The sequence below is a fragment of the Macaca mulatta genome, chromosome 4, assembly GCF_049350105.2.
Source record: "Macaca mulatta isolate MMU2019108-1 chromosome 4, T2T-MMU8v2.0, whole genome shotgun sequence".
Lineage (NCBI taxonomy): Eukaryota > Metazoa > Chordata > Mammalia > Primates > Cercopithecidae > Macaca > Macaca mulatta.
This window is the reverse complement of record NC_133409.1, coordinates 12309350-12327758: the sequence shown is the minus strand read 5'-3', so window position 1 is coordinate 12327758 and position 18409 is coordinate 12309350. Positions and strand designations below refer to the sequence as shown.

The 18409-nt window shown below is 44.0% G+C and overlaps 1 protein-coding gene and 1 long non-coding RNA gene across 2 annotated transcripts in view; one reads left to right on the top strand and one right to left on the bottom strand.

Moving 5' to 3' along the window:
* Nucleotides 1-608: 608 nt before the first annotated feature.
* Nucleotides 609-13924, bottom strand: SOD2 (superoxide dismutase 2). The gene is given in 6 exon segments (NM_001032805.2): nt 609-789; nt 3959-4123; nt 5557-5736; nt 8792-8908; nt 13340-13542; nt 13824-13924. Coding segments are annotated over 5 exon segments (669 nt in total). The 5' UTR covers nt 13847-13924; the 3' UTR covers nt 609-789; nt 3959-3977.
* A 1035-nt stretch (nt 13925-14959) lies between these two features.
* The window catches only part of LOC144340255 (uncharacterized), a 6848-nt gene continuing 3398 nt past the window's right edge, over nt 14960-18409 (top strand). The window contains exon 1 of the long non-coding RNA XR_013416151.1: nt 14960-15098. This is a non-coding gene — a long non-coding RNA (uncharacterized LOC144340255). The remainder of the gene's footprint in view (nt 15099-18409) is intronic.

Below are 18409 nucleotides of genomic sequence, written 5' to 3'. Positions count from 1 at the left end.
ATGACGCAGTGAGACTCCATCTCTAAATAAATAAATAAATGAAATATCCTTTACAGTAAATTAGTATTGTACCCAATATGTAGTTTTAATAAAGTAATAAAATTAAAAATGGGTAAACATAAGTAGAGTGTTTCCCTGTGTTCTGGGAGCTGCTCTAGCAAATAAATCAAAACCAAGGAAGGGGTCACGGGAACCCCATTTTATAGCCAGTCAGAAGTACAGGGACTTGTGATTGGTATCTGAAGTGGGGGCAGTCTTGTGGTCTGAGCCCTCCACTTGTAGGATCTGACTTCAATTCCAGGTAGATAGTATCAGAATTGAATTATAGGACATCCAGCTGGTGTCCACTAGACAATCTGGTATAAAAGTATTGAGTGGTATGTGACAACAGCAAAAACACTTTGGTTTTGTCCTATATCCCTAATACTATGCTTTCATGTTATCAGATGATGTTATTACAGATATGACTGGAGATAGAGTTCTTGGTCTTAAAAGTAGTATTTCAACTACCTATTATTTACAATTCCTTTCCCACGGAAACTCAGTGAAAATGATAGAACATTATAGGACTTTTAATGTTTTTGACATGCAAGCATAATGCAGACCTCTTTGATGGTTGACAGATTCCTTTATTAAGTCAAAAACTTCATACAATTGGAAAATAAATGTTTCTTCAATGAATAATCAAACAAAAATTATCCAGGACCTTACAGGATTTTCAGTATGTACCAGGCTTGATGCACATCTTAGCAGACAGGACATTATCTTGCTGAGATCATTAGGGTATGACTGAAAATGAGAAACAGTAATTTTTAAAACATTTGCCTAATAATAGCTTTCCCAAACAGTAGTTCCCCTGAAATTAAAACAGGAAATACAATTTACGTTTATACCTGGTTTTAGATATGACTCAATATACATCAATTTTAACTTTATGGTTTGGTATTACTTTTTTAAAGGTGCTCAATAGAAACTCAAATCTCACTTTAAGAGCATGAATTTCAAGCTGCAATGAAGTGTACAATAAAGTTGTAATTTCTCAACATCAAAGTTTAATTATTACAAAATAGTTCAAGCAACAGAATTTCAAAAACAGAATTTGCTTTACTTCCTTGTTTTGCTCCAACACTAATCATGCTAAGATTTTTGAAGCACAGCTATGACTAGGACAGGCACTGGTGATTCAATCACAAAAACCCTTCTTGGTCTGAACAATACTTGCTCTTTTCAGAAGAAAAGGCAACTTTACTTTTTCTATTTCTATTATGAAAAACAGAGCTAAACGATCTTTTTAAAATTTTTTTGTAATTTTAGTAGAGACGGTTTCACCATGTTGGCCAGGCTGGTCTTGAACTCCTTCAAGTGATCCACCTGCCTTGGCCTCCCAAAGTGCTGGGATTACAGATGTGAGTCACCCCACCCAGCCTGTTTTACAATCTTAAAGTCTCCTTTTCCACCAGATGATTAAATTCTTTAGTTTGTAAATTCCCTCAGTCTCTTAAAATCAGTCTATCCAGAAGAGAAGACAAACTTAGTGAAGGAAAGAACGCTTCCTCACTCTCTCACCAGAAAGCCAAAGCAAAAATAGAGCCCCATAGAAATTTCAACATTGATTATTTTTTAAATCTTAAAGCTTAGTAGGAATCAAAAAGCTTTATGTAAGTCAGCAGATCTGCAAACCTTGTTAGTTCAATACAAACCATGATCTAGCAGACGACTTATATTCAAAAGCTCATCTTCCAAAAGGTTCCACTTGCCCATCTACTTACACAGAGTCACCACCTTGTTTAGAGAGGCAAGTAGTAATCTTACATGATACATAAAAGCCGTTTCACTGTGATACATATATAATGAAAAGCCATCAGTCTCCAAAGTTTTTCCAATCCACGAGCATGCGTACGCACACATACACACACACACAGTTTCGGTACTCCCGTCTCTAGTAATTTTTAAAGACTACTTTTCTAATTGAATTTTAAAAGTACCTTGAATTTAAATTTTTTTTTAACTTCAGTCTTCAATATTGAAACTGCTAAGTTACCCCATTTTTCCTTAAAAAAAAAAAAATAGAAAAATAAGGTTGGGGAAAAAATTAAAAATTAAAAATAAACTTGGGAAAACATTACTAAATAGGTTTAAGAGAAAAGTCTATATAGGCCAGGTGCCGTGGCTCATGCCTGTAATCCCAGCACTTTGGGAGGCCGAGCCAGATGGATCACTTGAGGTCAGGAGTTCGAGACCACCCTGGCCAACATGGTGAAACCCTGTCTCTACTAAAAATACAAAAATTAGCCGCGCGTGGTAGCATGTACCTGTAATCCCAGCTACTCAGGAGGCTGAGGTGGGAGAATCACTTGAACCCGGGAAGTGGAGGTTGCAGTGAGCCGAGATCACGCCACTGCACTCCAGCCTGGACAACAGAGCAAGACTCCGTCTCCAGAAAAAAAAAAAAAAAAAGCCTATATAAAGAAAATATTCCAATAGGAGATAAACCTATGTGCACAGAGTTACTCACCCCACCCCAGCATGATCTGTAATAACAATTAGAAACAAATGAAATACTCAAAAACAGGAAATTAGGGAGATGATGAAACAACATGGGAAATGCATGATAAGCCAAATATAAAAAAAGATCCCTGTGAGATGGAGCAGGGACCCCTCTTTGGGGTGTGCCAGGGGGATTCCCACAAGCACAGAAATAAAGGAAAATCTTGAGTTCCTTCACTGAAAATTCCAGGCACCTAGCTAGCCCTGAGAAGTAAACGAGCAACCTGATAAGCAAGAAGGTAATACAGTTTCAAACAATAGCCAGGGAAGTTAGTCTCCTAGAAACATCCTTAACGTGTGTCCCTGAGCTACTTTTCAGAAACCCAGACCCCCACCAAATGGATTCACACAGACATCAGATAAGAGGGAACACCAGGGACTAAACTCTGACCTCCGTTCTTTGTTCTAAGTTTCTTGCTGAGGGGCCTGGCCCGACCTTTTTGTTCCTTTCTGTGGACCCCAAGTTTTTAGACAAAGCTTTGCTTCCTTAACCAATCACAAATCAGGGAGTCTTTGAATCCACCATAACCTGTAAGCCCGCCCACTTCACTTTTCAGGCCAAACCAATACATAAGCTTCATGTATTGATTTACAATTTTGGTATACAGCCATTCCACCCTGAATGCACCCGATCTCAACTGATTTATAATTTTGCCTTTAGCTTCTGCTTTCCTGAAATTTACCACTGCCTTTAAAAACTCTAGCTTGGAAGTCATCATGGAGATCGGGTCTTAAGTATGAGCTGCCCAATTCTCCTTGCTTGGTGCCCTGCAAAGAAACATCCTCCTTTCTCCTGCTGCAAAAACCACCTCTTTGCAGTTTTGCTGTTGAAGTTTGCCTTTACTGCGCAGGTGAGCAAACCCCAGTTCAGTTACACCTGCTACATTTAAACAGTATACAGCTCTATTTGCAAAAACTATTCAGGAACATTTGACCATAACAAAACCACTGGGTGACTTCTACCGGAAGTATCACTGCAGAGGATTACTCAACAAAAAGTGCAGTTTTCTATAGAAAGCCGAGGGTTTCCCTTGGGAAAGTGTTAATATTTTATTGTTAAGTAACTGGGGCAAAAAGACTAGATTTTCTATAACTGCAATGAAATAGGATTGGAAAGGCATCCCTGCAAGTCCCCAAAGCATAAGGATGGAATATTTTTGATGGTTTTATAATGACAATTATAATTTAGCTCTCTGAAGAAAATGTCCAATCAGACTCAATCACACAAAGCATTTACTATTTTCAATCACTTGCCCAATAACAAAATGTTTAGTAAGAAATTATTCAGAACATTAAGTTGCTTATGAAACATGTGACTAAGCAACATCAAGAAACGCTACAATAGAGCAGCTTACTGTATTCTGCAGTACTCTATACCACTACAAAAATAGTCATAAAGAGCTTAACATACTCAGTATAATGATCGTGGTTTACTTTTTGCAAGCCATGTATCTTTCAGTTACATTCTCCCAGTTGATTACATTCCAAATAGCTTTTAGGTAATCAGGCCTGACATTTTTATACTGAAGGTAATAAGCGTGCTCCCACACATCAATCCCCAGCAGTGGAATAAGGCCTGTTAGAAAGAAGGGGAAAAAAGAACGAGCCATCAGTTTCAGTCTAAAACACTGCATCTTCTCACGTTCAACTTTTATTATTCCACCCATACAAAATTACCCTTTGTAACAATCTCATTCACTTGTTTTTTTAATAGAAATAGGAAATCTAGATAAGAATGAATATTCCTATAGAATATTTTAAATTTATTGTTTACAAACAAAATGTGACAAATACTAACAATAAATAAAATAGACTTAGGAAAATTAATAACAGTATTTTAATAGCTATTCTTAAAAATACCAACAAATTCATTCAAGAGCCAATTCTCAGCCTTCCTCATGGTGGTCTTAGGAGCAGCAGGAAGTGGGTATTACATCCGTGGGAGTGGGCAGAGGCCCCCTGAGAATCTCCTCCAAAGGGTCTGGGCACTCACAGGGGTTTATGAGGAAACAGCTCTGCTCCGCAAGGCTAATTTTAATCTTTGGGAACACAGAGCAGTTGGAGGACACAGTGTTTTCAGAAATTAAGTGAGGTAAATAAAGAATTTGGTTCTAACTGTAAAACATTCATTTAAAAAAACTCTTAGGCCAGGCGCAGTGGCTCATGCCTATAATCCCAGCACTTTGGGAGGCTGAGGCAGGTAGATCTCTTGAGGTCAGGAGTTCGAGACCAGCCTGGCCAACATGATGAAACCCCATCTCTACTAAAAGTACAAAAAGTATCCAGGTATGGTGGTATATGCCTGTAATCCCAGCTATTTGGGAGGCTGAGGCAGAAGAATCGCTTGAACCCGGGAGGCGGAGGTTGCAGTGAGCCGAGATTGCACCACTGCACTCCAGCCTGGGCAACAGAGTGAGATCTGTCTCAAAAAAATAAATAAATAAATAGGCTGGGCATGGTGGCTCACGCCTATAATCGCAGCACTTTGGGAGGCCGAGGCGGGCAGATCATCTGAGGTAGGGAATTCGAGACCAGCCTGACCAACGTGGAGAAACCCCATCTCTACTAAAAATACGAAATTAGACGGGCATGGTGGTGCATGCCTGTAATCCTAGCTACTCAGGAGGCTGAGGCAGGAGAATTGCTTGAACCCAGAAGGCGGAGATTGCAGTGAGCTGAGATCGCACCATTGTACTCCAGCCTGGGCAACAAGAGCAAAACTCCATCTCAAAAAAAAAAAAAAAGAAAAAATTAAAAAATAAATAAATAAATAAATAAATGCAAAACATTTTTGTTAACGTACCTATAAAATTACATGTACTTATTTTATGAAATATCAGGACTTGTAAAACATTTTTACTTACACAAGATTCTGAGTGTTATCTGTTAAGATTCGCACAAGGTATTACATGATCGTAAGTGAAAACACTGCTGGGTTTCCTTATTTCTAGTTGAATGCTTTACAGCAGAGCATCTCTCCCAAATGAAATGACAATTTTTAAATCTAACCTGTTGTTCCTTGCAGTGGATCCTGATTCGGACAAGCAGCAATTTGTAACTGTCCCCGTTCCTTATTAAAACCAAGCCAACCCCAACCTGAGCCTTGGACACCAACAGATGCAGCCGTCAGCTTCTCCTTAAACTTTTCAAAGGAACCAAAGTCACGTTTGATGGCTTCCAGCAACTCCCCTATTTTAAAAAAATCCAAAAACACCCACAAATGAACAGATTTCAACAATTACAAAAAATGTTGTATTACATGTATTAAAATATTTTTGTCATAGGGCCCAAGAAACTAGACATTAGAAAGCGACACCTGGATCTAAGTTGCACAATTTTAATTCACATGTTTTCGTTTTTTAAACATTTTTTTTTAAATTTTTTACTTTTTGAGACGGAGTTTCACTCTTGTTGCCCAGGCTAGAGTGCAATGGCATAATCTCGGCTCACTGCAACCTCCGCCTCCCAGGTTCAAGCGATTCTCCTGCCTCAGCCTCCCGAGTAGCTGGGATTACAGGTATGCACCACCACGCCTGGCTAATTTTGTGTTTTTAGTAGAGTCAGGGTTTCTCCATGTTGGTCAGGCTGGTCTCAAACTCCCGACCTCAGGAGATCCACCTGCCTTGGCCTCCCAAAGTGCTGGGAATACAGGCATGAGCCACCGCACCCGGTTCAAATTTTATTTTAAATTCAGAGGGTACATGCTCAGGCTTGTTACGTGGGTTATCATGTGATGCTGAGGTCTGGGGTGCAATTGATCCCATCATCCAGGTAGTGAGTTTAGTACACAACAGTTTTTCACCCCCTCCCCTTCTCTCTCCCTCCCTGCTCTGTCCCCAGTGTCTATTGTTGCCATCTTTACGTCCATAAGTACCCCATGTTTAGCTTCCACTTGTGGCATTTGGTTTTCTGTTCCTGGGTTAACTTGCTTAGGATAATGGCCTTCAGCTGCATAGTTTACATTTTTTAATGAATCATGTTAGAGGGATTTCCCCACTCACTGTGCTATTTTTGTTAGGAAAGAAATACTACTTCTGTTAGCTTTTTCTTTTCCCTGAATAGAAAATTTTCCCTTGACTTCTACCCTGCTTCTTCTATGTCTCTATTTGGGAATAAAGCTATTGTTCTTATCCAAGGCAGCCCAGATCCTTCTGTCTTGATAACATTGTTTTAAAATGGGCGATTTTCTCTATGACTGAACTAAGGGTATACTTTAAGAGCTACAACCCTTTTATTCTGTAGCAATACAGAATATAATTCTAGATTAGTCACATCAACTAAATCAACTGGGTCAAAATCGCACTTCTCTTATTCTACGGGTTTAAAAGTAATCATCTTTGTAAGCACAAATGATGGAATGAAATGGTACAGATTTAAAAAAAAATGGCAGTGTACCAAAACCATTGGTTGCATATGAATATATCTGATATTCTGATAACTGACAAAACTTCATAAGTATTAACTGATAGTCTAGAAGACTGAACTCAGAAGAAAAATAAGTTGGCTGGGCACAGTGGCTCACACCTGTAATCCTAGTACTTTGGGAAGCTGAGGCGGGTGGATCATCTGAGGTCAGGAGTTTCAAACCAGCCTGGCCAACATGGAGAAATCCTTCTCTACTAAAAATACAAAAAAATTAGCCGGGCACGGTGGCGGGCACCTATAATCCTAGCTACTCGGGAGGCTGAGGCAGAGAATCGCTTGAACCCGGGGTGGGCGGAGGTTGCAGTGAGCCAAGATCAAGCCACTTGACTGTAGCCTGGGCGAAAGAGCTAAACTCCATCTCAAAAATAATAATAAACAAAAACAAAAATAAAAAGTTGCCCAGTTTCCCATGCTTACTCCCCTCAGTCATCATTACCTTAAAATGAAATTGCTTATTTCAAGTGCGTAAGATAGGTTGCCTTCCATAACACTGATTAAAAACGAACAATAAAACCACAGAAACTTAGCGTGCATATCCGGAGCCCAGAAACAAGAGAGAAGAACTACATTTAGGCCTCATGCCTTCCCTGGGTGAGGAAGATAATTGAAGTCATCTGGGCCTCCACAAGCTACACAGGAAGTCAAGGAAACAGTGATAGCGAACAAGATCATCTAGCCCTGTCCTCTCCTCATTCCCTGAACACTTTTAAAAAATATCCAGAAAACCTAATTTCCTGGAACAACTGACTTTTTATCAGTTAGGAAGAGTGAAAAATAGCAAATGACACTGTAATTTAATTCTCAAAACACCACCATTGTTATCCCTGTATCACATAGATGAAAAAAGGTACAGAAGGTTAACTATCTAATCCAGGCCCTAGAAACTAGTAAACAGAAAGTTCATCTTTTTTAGGCTGGGCGCGGTGGCTCATATCCATACCACAGTACTTTGGGAGGCCGAGGTGGGTGGATCACTTGAGGCCAAGAGTTCAAGACCAGCCTGGCCAACATGGTGAAACCCTGTCTCTACTAAAAATACAAAAATTAGCCAGGAGTGATGCCACATGCCTGTAATCCCAGCTACTTGGGTGGCTGAGGCACGAGAATTGCATGAACCTGAAAGGCGGAGGTTGCAGTGAGCCGAGATCACACCACTGCACTCCAGCATGGGCGACAGTAAGACTCCGTCTCAAAACAAAAAGAAACTTCATAAAACAAAGTTTCTCAGTCTTTCCCTAATATGTAGTACAGTCCAGAAACCAGAAGGTGGAGTTGATGTGATATTCTATGTGTGTGTGAACATAAAATCTTATGACCTAACTCCATGAATGCATTCTCCATTCCTACTTGTGTCCTTTTGAAAGTTACAACTTTTATCGTACTCGTTGTTATGAAAAATATGCCACTATGATACCTCTGGTAAGAATAAGGTAACTTAGGCTGGGCACAGTGGCTCACACCTGTAATCCCAGCACTTTGGGAGGCCAAGGCAGGCAGATCATGAGGTCAGGAGTTCAAGACCAGCCTGGCCAACATGGTGAAACCTCATCTCTACTAAAAATGCAAAAATTAGCCAGGCATGCTGGCAGGCGCCTGTAATCCCAGCTACTCGGGAGCCTGAGGCAGGAGAATCACTTGAATCCGGGAAGTGGAGGTTGCAGTGAGCCAAGACTGCACCACTGTACTCCAGCCTGGGCAACAAGAATAAAACTCCATCTCAAAAAAAAAAAAAAAACAACTATAAGGTAACGTAAGTAAATCAACCATTGACTCCTACTGTGCACAAGATGAAGATAAGGGTGCACCAATATATACTAACCTTTGGGTTCTCCACCACCATTAGGGCTGAGGTTTGTCCAGAAAATGCTATGATTGATATGACCACCACCATTGAACTTCAGTGCAGGCTGAAGAGCTATCTGGGCTGTAACATCTCCTGAAAAGTTAAAATGCAAACACATTTTTTTTTATAACTCTTACTTTTTCAACCACTTTATACATTATATTTTTTTCTTTGTAAGCTATTAGATAATGGGACCAGCTTATCCATAACATCCCTGTTTGTCCTAAAATTTACCTCCCTCCAAAATTATTTGTCCCAGACATGATGAAGGGCCTAGCAGAGGTGGAAAAGCTAGAAAATTCACTCCTGGCTGCTAGGCTCAGGGTCTTTTAGATAGAAGAGATTTCAGGAAATGAAACACCAAAGAGGACAATCAAATAAAATAATAGAATGCCAAAATGTATGGCTCAACACACAGACTGTACAGAAAACTTTCAACTCTCATTTTCAAGACAGACAACCATTCATTGGGAAATATCTCCAAGTCCCATTAACAAGAAACTCAACATACTCAAAACTGAACTCCTGATGTTCAACCCCAAACTTAAGTCCTCCTATTGTCCCCTCCGATCTCAGTAAATGCCAGCTCTGTCCCTCAGGACATCCTTGGGAACCTGATGTCATTTTTGACTCCTCTCCCTTCACCCCACATCCAATCCACCAGCATATCCATTAGCAAAGCCAGCTCTACCTTTAAAATACATCCAATCTATATAAAAGCACACAGGGAAAAATGAAAGACAAAATACAGCACAAGCAGAACCCAATCCCTTCTTCCTAACTCTACTGCCACCTCATTGGTACAGAGGACCAGTATCTCCCACCGCACTGGTGCCACTATTCCCTCAGTTTTGGGAGGGGAATGGGCTTTGCCCTCTCCAAAAGCTCTCCTTCTCACTGCAGTGAACCCTAGGTGCTTACACTCAGCTACTCTCACCACCAAGAGGCGCTGCACTTGACCCCGTCATTGAGCACGTGCTTACCCAGCTGCATCCACACGCATTTTTGCACTCACATGACCAACTCAGATGTTCCCTTCAAGGCTAGCTGAGCACTGCTGCCTCTGCTAAACAGTCTTCCCCATGACAGCCTCATGCTGCATTCCTGTTCCTCCTCCAAGTCTCCACTGAAGCATCAACCCCATCAGTGAAGCCTTCTCTAAACACCATACATGAATTAGCAATTCCCTGCCACCCTCCCAGACCCTTTACTCCGTCCCGATAGGCCCTGTAACTCCTGGCATACTGCATGGGTACCTTGTCAAACAAGTAGGCAAAATAAAATATTCTTTTCTATGTCTTCAAGATGCTACAGATTAACTGAACTATTAATATTAGAAAAAAATGGAAATCCCCTTGTTTAATAAATATTTCATGCATATTATCCACAAGATACCAGAGAAGCAAAGTAAAGGACAGAGAGACCCACTGAGAGCTCTGCTCTCAAGGAGCTTACATTTTGGAAAAAGTTCTCAACTGCTGTTCTGAAAGTGTACATTAAGAACACATGTCTGGGTCGGGCGCGGTGGCTCAAGCCTGTAATCCCAGCACTTTGGGAGGCCGAGGCGGGCACATCTCTTGAGGTCAGGATTTCAAGACCAGCCTGGTCAACATGGTGAAACCCTAAAATACAGAAATTAGCCAGGCATGGTGGCGCGTCCCTGTAATCCCAGCTACTCAAGAGCATGAGGCAGGAGAATAGCTTGAACCCAGGAGCAGAGGTTGCAGTGAGCCGAGACTGCGCCACTGCACTCCAGCCTGGGCGACAGGGCAATACTCTGTCTCAAAAAAAAAAAAAAAAGAAAAAGAAAAAAAGGTACATACAAGGCCAGGTGACGTGGCTCACACCTGTAATCCCAGCACTTTGGGAGGCCAAGGTGGGTGGATCACCTGAGGTCAGGAGTTCCAGACCAGCTTGGCCAACATGGAAAAACCCCATCTCTACTTAAAAAACCACAAAAAGTAGCCAGCCGTGGTGGTGTGCACCTGTAATCCCAGCTACTCAGGAGGCTGAGGCAGAAGAATTGCCTGAACCCAGGAGGCGGAGGTTGTAGTAAGCCGAGATCACATCACTGCACTCCAACCTGGGGGACAGATCGAGATTCCGTCGTCAAAACAAACAAACAAACAAACAAAAAAAACATATGTCTAGCTAGGCACGGTGGCTCACGCCTGTAATCCCAGCACTGCGGAAGGCTGAGGTGGGGGAGCCCAGGAATTCAAGAACAGCCTGGGCAACATAGTGTGACCCCGTCTATTTTTTAGATAAAATTTAAAAAAACATTTTTTAAAAAAGGAACATACATAGGCAATGCTGCTTTCTGAAACAAGCTCCAGTTGTTCAGCAATTCAGAAAGGAGGAGAGGACCAAGTGATATCTGAATACATGGCTAATCTCGAAGGGTTATTTAAAGACACCAACTTTTTTTTTCCTTTGCTAGGTTTACAAATAATTTTCTTATAGAACTGTGTTTCCCTTATTAAAGTTGATTGAGAGTCACCCTAAAAATAAATGTAAGTTTTCTATTATTTTTTAATAAATCAATAGTAACTCAATTTTTCAAATGGGAAAGATACATGCTTAATGAGAGATAATTTAATAATCTTAACATCTTACAGTTTGCTTACTCATTTTAAAATTAATAAAAATTGAGGGCTTCATATCTGCTTTTAAGAACACTTTTCTGAAATTCAACATTTTATTTGGCTTCAGTTTAGTTTTTGCCTCAAATAATAATAAAAGTCAAATGCTTTGGGTTGAAAAATATTCATTAATCAGTTACATGTGATGAGATTATGACATTGTTTTACCTTTTTTCCCCAAGATTTCAAACAAGAAAATCTAACTTTTTAATAATTTTAAAAATATGTTTAAGTAAAAGAAAGCTCTGCAGATACTCACTTATAAACAATATAGTAAAATATAAAGCTTTTTTCCAGTGGGTTGTATTACATAAGTAAAGCTCTGATTCCAGAAGTAAAGGACTGAAATTAAGTTGTTTTTAAAATACCGAAGAGAAAGCTTTCCGGGTGTCAGATGTTGCCTTACAGGAATTACTTTCACAACTGGGGTATTCCCCAGTCTCTCCCCATTACATGTTTCCCAAATTTGTTATTTCCTAAATCACGGGGCCTTTTCCCGTAATTCAAGGTTCATCTGTCTCAAGCAAATCTTCCAGAATGTGGTAACTTCCTCCTCTTTTAGTTTAGTCATTTACTTCAAACACAATCAGGCTGAAATACCGCACTTTTCCACTAGATGCCTCCAGTCAACAAGATGTCACTGCGTAAAAAATTACTCAACAAATTTCATAACCCCGAAATTCAAAACATTTAAGGAAAAGTAAACACTTTGTACTACCTAGCTTACCAAGCAATACAGAGTCTGAAAACATGACTATTGATTATCTTCCTTGCGCATACTACTAACGAATAGATTAAGAGGACACTACTATTTTGTAAAAAAAACGTTAAAACATAACATTCCCATACACACCCACAAACGGCCCAGACTCAAAAAGTCCACATACCCCTGGTTTTACCAACCAAGTTCTTGAGGGGAAAAAAAAAAGTTAACGCCATATTTTTTAATTGCATTACAAATATGAGTAAATAGTAAATAAAAACAAGCCTATTTCAGTTTCCCACTGAAGGGCTATTTTCCTTGTGAACTTTGACCCCTAACTGAAATCAAGAAAAGTATCCAGTCTAAAGATCCTGAACTGTTCCACAGTTAGGTTACTGCTTTACCAGTTAGGTTACTGCTTTTTTGGTAACGCACACCACAGTGGTGTGCCTCCTCTTCTCCCACCTGAAGTCAACAAGTGGGCTCAGTGAAGTTTCCCCTGCAGGGTTGCTGGGGACGCAGGGAGTCTCCAAGTCCTAGGCTGGACTCCCGACCCTGTTTGCTCTCAGGAAGATGACCAGGACCACGGTTCCTAGCACGGAGTAGTGTCCTCCTGTCTCCCACCTTCAGTGTGACCTGGCAGCAAGGCGCCACTCCCACTTCTATCAGGAGGTGACCCTGACACTCAGAGACACTCAGAGACACTTGCGGACCTGATGATGTCTGGGCCGCCAGTGGACAGGCGCTCTCAGCCCTCCTGCAAACGGCTGGCACACCTACCTGAGAGACCAAACATTTCGCCAAAACACATTATACAACAAGAACAATTTTAGTTTGCAAAAAAAACGAGTGACACAGTAGAGCTTTCTTTTCAGGCCCTACAATTCACTAGTGCTGGCAATATGGGTAACGGAATGTGGCTTACAACACTAAGACAAACTCCTTCGCAGGACCCCAAGTTCCCTGAGATGACAGAAGTGTGTTCAAACCCATCGAGGCACTCCTTCTACAACGAGGTAGACCATGTGTTTAAGAGAGACTACTGTGCCTGGAAAACTCGGAACCGGTACAAACGCGAAGCGGGTTCTCCCCCACGGAGAGGCCCATTCGTGTGGGGCCCGGGTCCCCTGGGGTCGCCTCTGTCGGGGACTGCCTCCCGCCGCTCAGCCTGGAACCTACCCTTGGCCAACGCCTCCTGGTACTTCTCCTCGGTAACGTTCAGGTTGTTCACGTAGGCCGCGTGGTGCTTGCTGTGGTGCAGCTGCATGATCTGCGCGTTGATGTGAGGCTCCAGGGCGCCGTAGTCGTAGGGCAGGTCGGGGAGGCTGTGTTTCTGCCTGGAGCCCAGATACCCCAAAGCCGGCGCCAACTGCCTGCCGGTGCTGAAGACGCGAAAGCACAGCCCGGTCAGTCCGCGCCGCGGGACAGTCTACGCAGGCTGGGTTGCCGAGGAACGGCAGCGCGCGGCGTCCCCCGAGACCCCGCGTCCCCTCCCTGCGGATCCCCGCTCCAGCCGCCGCGCCGCGCACTCCCGGGAGAACCGCCCGCAGGTGCCCCGGCCCCGCCAGGCCCGGTGCGGCCACTGTCGCCATCGCCGCGGAGGCCCTGCCCGCCGCGCGCCCCTTCGCCCTTGGGGCCTTGACCGGGTCCCCTTTCGTCTCACCCGCAAACTGCCCGGCTCAACATGCTGCTAGTGCTGGTGTTGGTGCTGATGCCGCCAATCTGCTGAAGCCGCTATAGAGGCCGCCACAGCCACAACTGCGGCTCCTGCGCCGCCCGCCGGCCTTAAGAGAGCGCGGGGAACAGCGCCGCGACCCCAGCTGCGCCGCAAGGGCACCGCCGCCCCGCCCCCCCGCGGGCCCCGCCCCGCGCCCGCCGCGCCCAACCGGGGGGGCACGCAGGGCGCCCCCGGGCCTGTCCCGCCCGCCCGCGCTTGCCGTACACCCCGCGCCCAGGGCAGGGGAGAAAGAGGACTGCAGGCTAGCCTCGGCCTCGGCAACCTCGCTGCCTGTCTGCCTTACTTGGGCGGCGCGCGGCCGAGGGAAGGCGGCCCCTGTCCCCGTGGAGTTGGTACGGCCCGAAGGCCCTGCCTCCGGCTCCCCCAGATCCGGGTGCCGGCGGGGATCGCGCTGCACGAGGCGGCTGCGGCACCTGCCCCTGAGCTTTGGTTACGCTGGGGCGGCCGCGGGGTCCAGAGGCCTGACTGCAAGAAGACGTTCGTACCCTCCCAGGGCCCCCGGGGCCGTTCCTAGGGAAGACCGGGCCTAGCTGCTGGTCAGCGCCGCCCAGCTGGCCTATGAGCGGAGGGTAGAGCCAGCGCCCTTCCAACCCGTATTCAGCACTCCTGCGCCGTGCCCTTGCTTTGCAAGTAAGCTGACCTTGGGACCTCCTCCAGGACAGCAGGCACACGACTTTGTCCCCACCGGCTGGCTACCTAAGAACAGTTCTTGGACACCTACGACTTGCCCGAGACTGCAGGCAGGATTTGCACACATTTATCTTTATTTTACCCCTAGGGTTGGTATTGTTGATTCCAGTTGACAACGAAATCCTGAGGTTAAGCAGCTTCGCCTGGGTATAGTTACTAAGTGAGTCAGGACTAGTTCCTACTTTCCTGACTACTAAGCCCTGGCAGTCATGTTTTGTGTGTTTACAGTAACTCTGTCAACCAACTGTTCAGGATAACATAAAAGGACAACAGAGGATTCTTTCCTGCGCTGTCTAGTAAGCTGTTAAGTATCAAGTGCTCTCTCAACAGTTAAACAACAATCCCGAATGGTGTGAATCTTCCATGTGTAGAGGTTAGGAAATCTACACTGCCATTGGCGGGAGTTACCCCTTTATTGAAGAGAATATGATGGAAGGTAGCAGGTGCTGAACCGTTTCCGTTGCTTCTTGCAACCCCGGTACAGCCCTCCCAAGGATGACTAGGCTTCTGGTAAGTGGAATGGGAAAACATTCAGGCAAAGAGGAACCACCTGAATTTGGCTTCACAACAGGAAGGGCTGGGCTTGTTTACAGACATCAGAAGAATGTAACTAGGGCTACGTGTTGGGGTGAAGAAGGAAATTCAGGCTGGGACCAGGTTATAGATACGCTTTTTAAAAGTTATTATTTATATATTTTTGAGACACGGTCTCGCTCTGTCGCTCAGGCTGGAGTGCAGTGTCGCGATGTTGGCTCACTGCAACCTCTGCCTCCCAGGTTCAACTGATTCTCCTGCCTCAGCCTCCGGAGTCGCTGGAATTACAGGCGTGCGCTTTCACGCCCCGCATTTTTTTTTTTTTTTTTTTGTACTTTTGGTAGAGATAGGGCTTCACTATGTTGGCCAGGATGGTCTCAAACACCTGACCTCAAGTGATCCGCCTGCCTCAGCCTCCCAAAGTGCTTAGATTACAGGTAGGAGCCACCGCACCCAGCCTATAGATACCCTTAAAACGCAGACGAGCAGAGATTTCATGTGGTGGTTAATGGGAAGCTGAGAAACATTTCTGCTGAAGTGAGACACACTGAAGGTGGTTTTTCAGGCAAGGTGGTCTGGTACTGACTTGGGTGGATGAAGGGAGTGCAGGCTAGTTAGGAAGCTGGTACATTCGTCTCAGCAGGAGGTACTGCAGGTCACTTTTAGGGCACTAGCTATGAGAACTGGAAGAAAAGGGCATTTTGATGGATGAACCAACAGGATTCAGAGACAGATCAGTCATTGTAATAGAAAGACTTGATCTAGTGGTAATAAAATATTCCTATAGGGAGACTGAGCTCAGGCTACTTGCACTACTTGTTTGTACAGAGAGTGATACTTTGAGATTAAAGTAACTCCTAGGACATGCCCTTTAGAACAAGCACCAAACGTTGGGGGCTGGTAGGACTGACAGCAGCAGTCAGGTAGAAGGATCTTCAACATCACACCTGTCATCAGCTACATCATTACAAAACACTACCATGACTGTGAGCGCATCCAAGGTTGTGGGATATGGGAGGTAAAAGAAAAGTTTATCACTTTGTCTACCACACCCAGTGAATAGGCTCCGTTTTCTTTTTCTTTTTGTCGCCCAGGCTGGAGTGCAGTGGCGTGATCATGGCTCATTGCAGCAACTTGCTGGACTCATGTGATTCTCCCACCTCAGCCTCCCAAGCTGGAACTACAGGTGCATACCACCATGCCTGGCTAATTTTTTGTATTTTTTGTAGAAACAGAGTTTTGCCATGTTGCCCAGGCTGGTCTCAAACTCCTCGGCTCAAGTGATCCTCCCACCTCGGCCTCCCAAAGTGCTGGGATTTATATAAGCTTGAGCCACCGCACCTGGCTGCCTTTTTTTTAGGTGGCCACTGTAGGGGTTACTGAATGGCCTCAGAAGTTAGATTACAGTCGATTGAGCTGTGTCCCATTTCTCCAGCCAGCTCAGGACGTCCTCTGCAACATCAGGACACCATGAATATGGATTTCTCATAAACTTCCTAAGGCTACATCGCAGCCAGCCATCCTGAGACCCACCACAGTGCAGACCTATATATTGTTTGGAAGAGGCAACCAATGTGGGTTGAGATGAAGTCATTTTGAGCCAGGTATTAACTGCATTCATATTCCAGTAACAGATCCAGCCACAGTTTCTTAAACACAGAAGAGTGTATTCCCTCATGTAACAAAGATCTGGGGCAGTCAGTCCTGGGTTGGGATGAAATTCCAGTCATCAAGGATGCAGGCTTTCTGTCTTCAAAGCTGCCTCATGGCCCATAATAGCTTCCACAGCACCAGCAACCTCATCTCCTTTCTAGGAAAGGGGAAGCACAAAAGACTGGCCTCCCACTATCTCCCCCAACCTTTTTTTTTCTTTCTTTCTTTTTGAATCAGAGTCTTGCTTTGTTGCCACGCTGGAGTGCAGTGGTGCGATCTCAGCTCACTGCAACCTCCACCTCCCGAGTTCAAGTGATTCTCCTGCCTTAGCCTCCTGAGTAGCTGGGATTACAGGTGTGTGCCACCATGCCTGGCTAATTTTTGTATTTTTAGTGGAGCTGGGGTTTCACTGTGTTGGCCAACCTGGTCTCGAATCCTAACCTAAAGTGATCTGCCTGCATCAGCCTCCGAAAGTGCTGGGATTACAGGCCTGAGCCACCGCGCCTGGCCCCACTATCTCCATTTTAAGGATCCTTTGTAGTAGATTCACCCAACAAATTCCACTCACTGCTCACTCGTCAAAATTAGGTACAAGGCTACCTAGCACAGCCTAGCTACAAAGGAAGCTGAGAAATGTAGTCAGGTATGGGGCCAGGTGCAGTGGTTCATGCTTGTAATCCCAGCTCTTTGAGAGGCTGAGGTGGGAAGACTGCTTGAGGCCAGGAGTTTGAGACCAGCTTGGGCAACATAGCAAGTCTCTGTCTCTACCAAAAAAAGGTAGCCGGGTGTGGTAGCACGTGCCTGCAGTCCTAGCTATGCAGGAGGCTGAGGGTAGGAGGATCACTTGAGACCAGGACTTTGAGGCTGCAATGAGTTATGATTGTGCCACCTTACTCCAGTCTGGGCAAGAGAGGTAGACACACACACACAGACGTAGTCAGCTTTGCACATCTGAAGTCAGAAAAAACTTGCAATTCTGTACCTACAAGGGAAAATGAGTTTTAAAAAATCGTCATTGCTACGTATCCTCCTATGAGGCATTATTTCCACATGCTTTGACATAAACTGATCATTAACGGAATTATCTTAGCTACATTCTCTTGTTTTTCTTTCCTCCTGCCTGTGGTTTGTGGGGGTTTTTTCTGCTTTTTTAAAATTTGGGATCACAAATCTTATCCAGGCAATTCTCTTATCTGAGAATTGGTTGTACCAACCTGTCCTTTGCAAGATTGGTATTGTTAATAGGACCAAAAGTAGTACTTAAATTGCTAAAATGAAATGATCTAGGCTAAAAGAGAAAATGGTTATAGAGATATATTAAGGTTTCAACGTGAGCTTAATTTTTTTCCCCACTTCAGGCAAAATTACGATTAGATTGCATCCTCAAAGAACACATTAACTATTAGAAAGGAAAGGAGTAGCTTGGTTCAGAACAAAAGTGTTCTGTTAAACAAAGGGATAAAGTGGACACGTGTGGCAGGTAATCACGAGTTGATTCTATCCATAAAGGGAAGAGGGAATCAGCATCATTGAGCAGATCCTCCATGTTGCTAGCTACTAAGTCAAATGCTTTATTCCTTCTGTAAGCAAAGATAGTGACTTGACCAAGGTCACTCATAGAGCTAGTAGGTAGT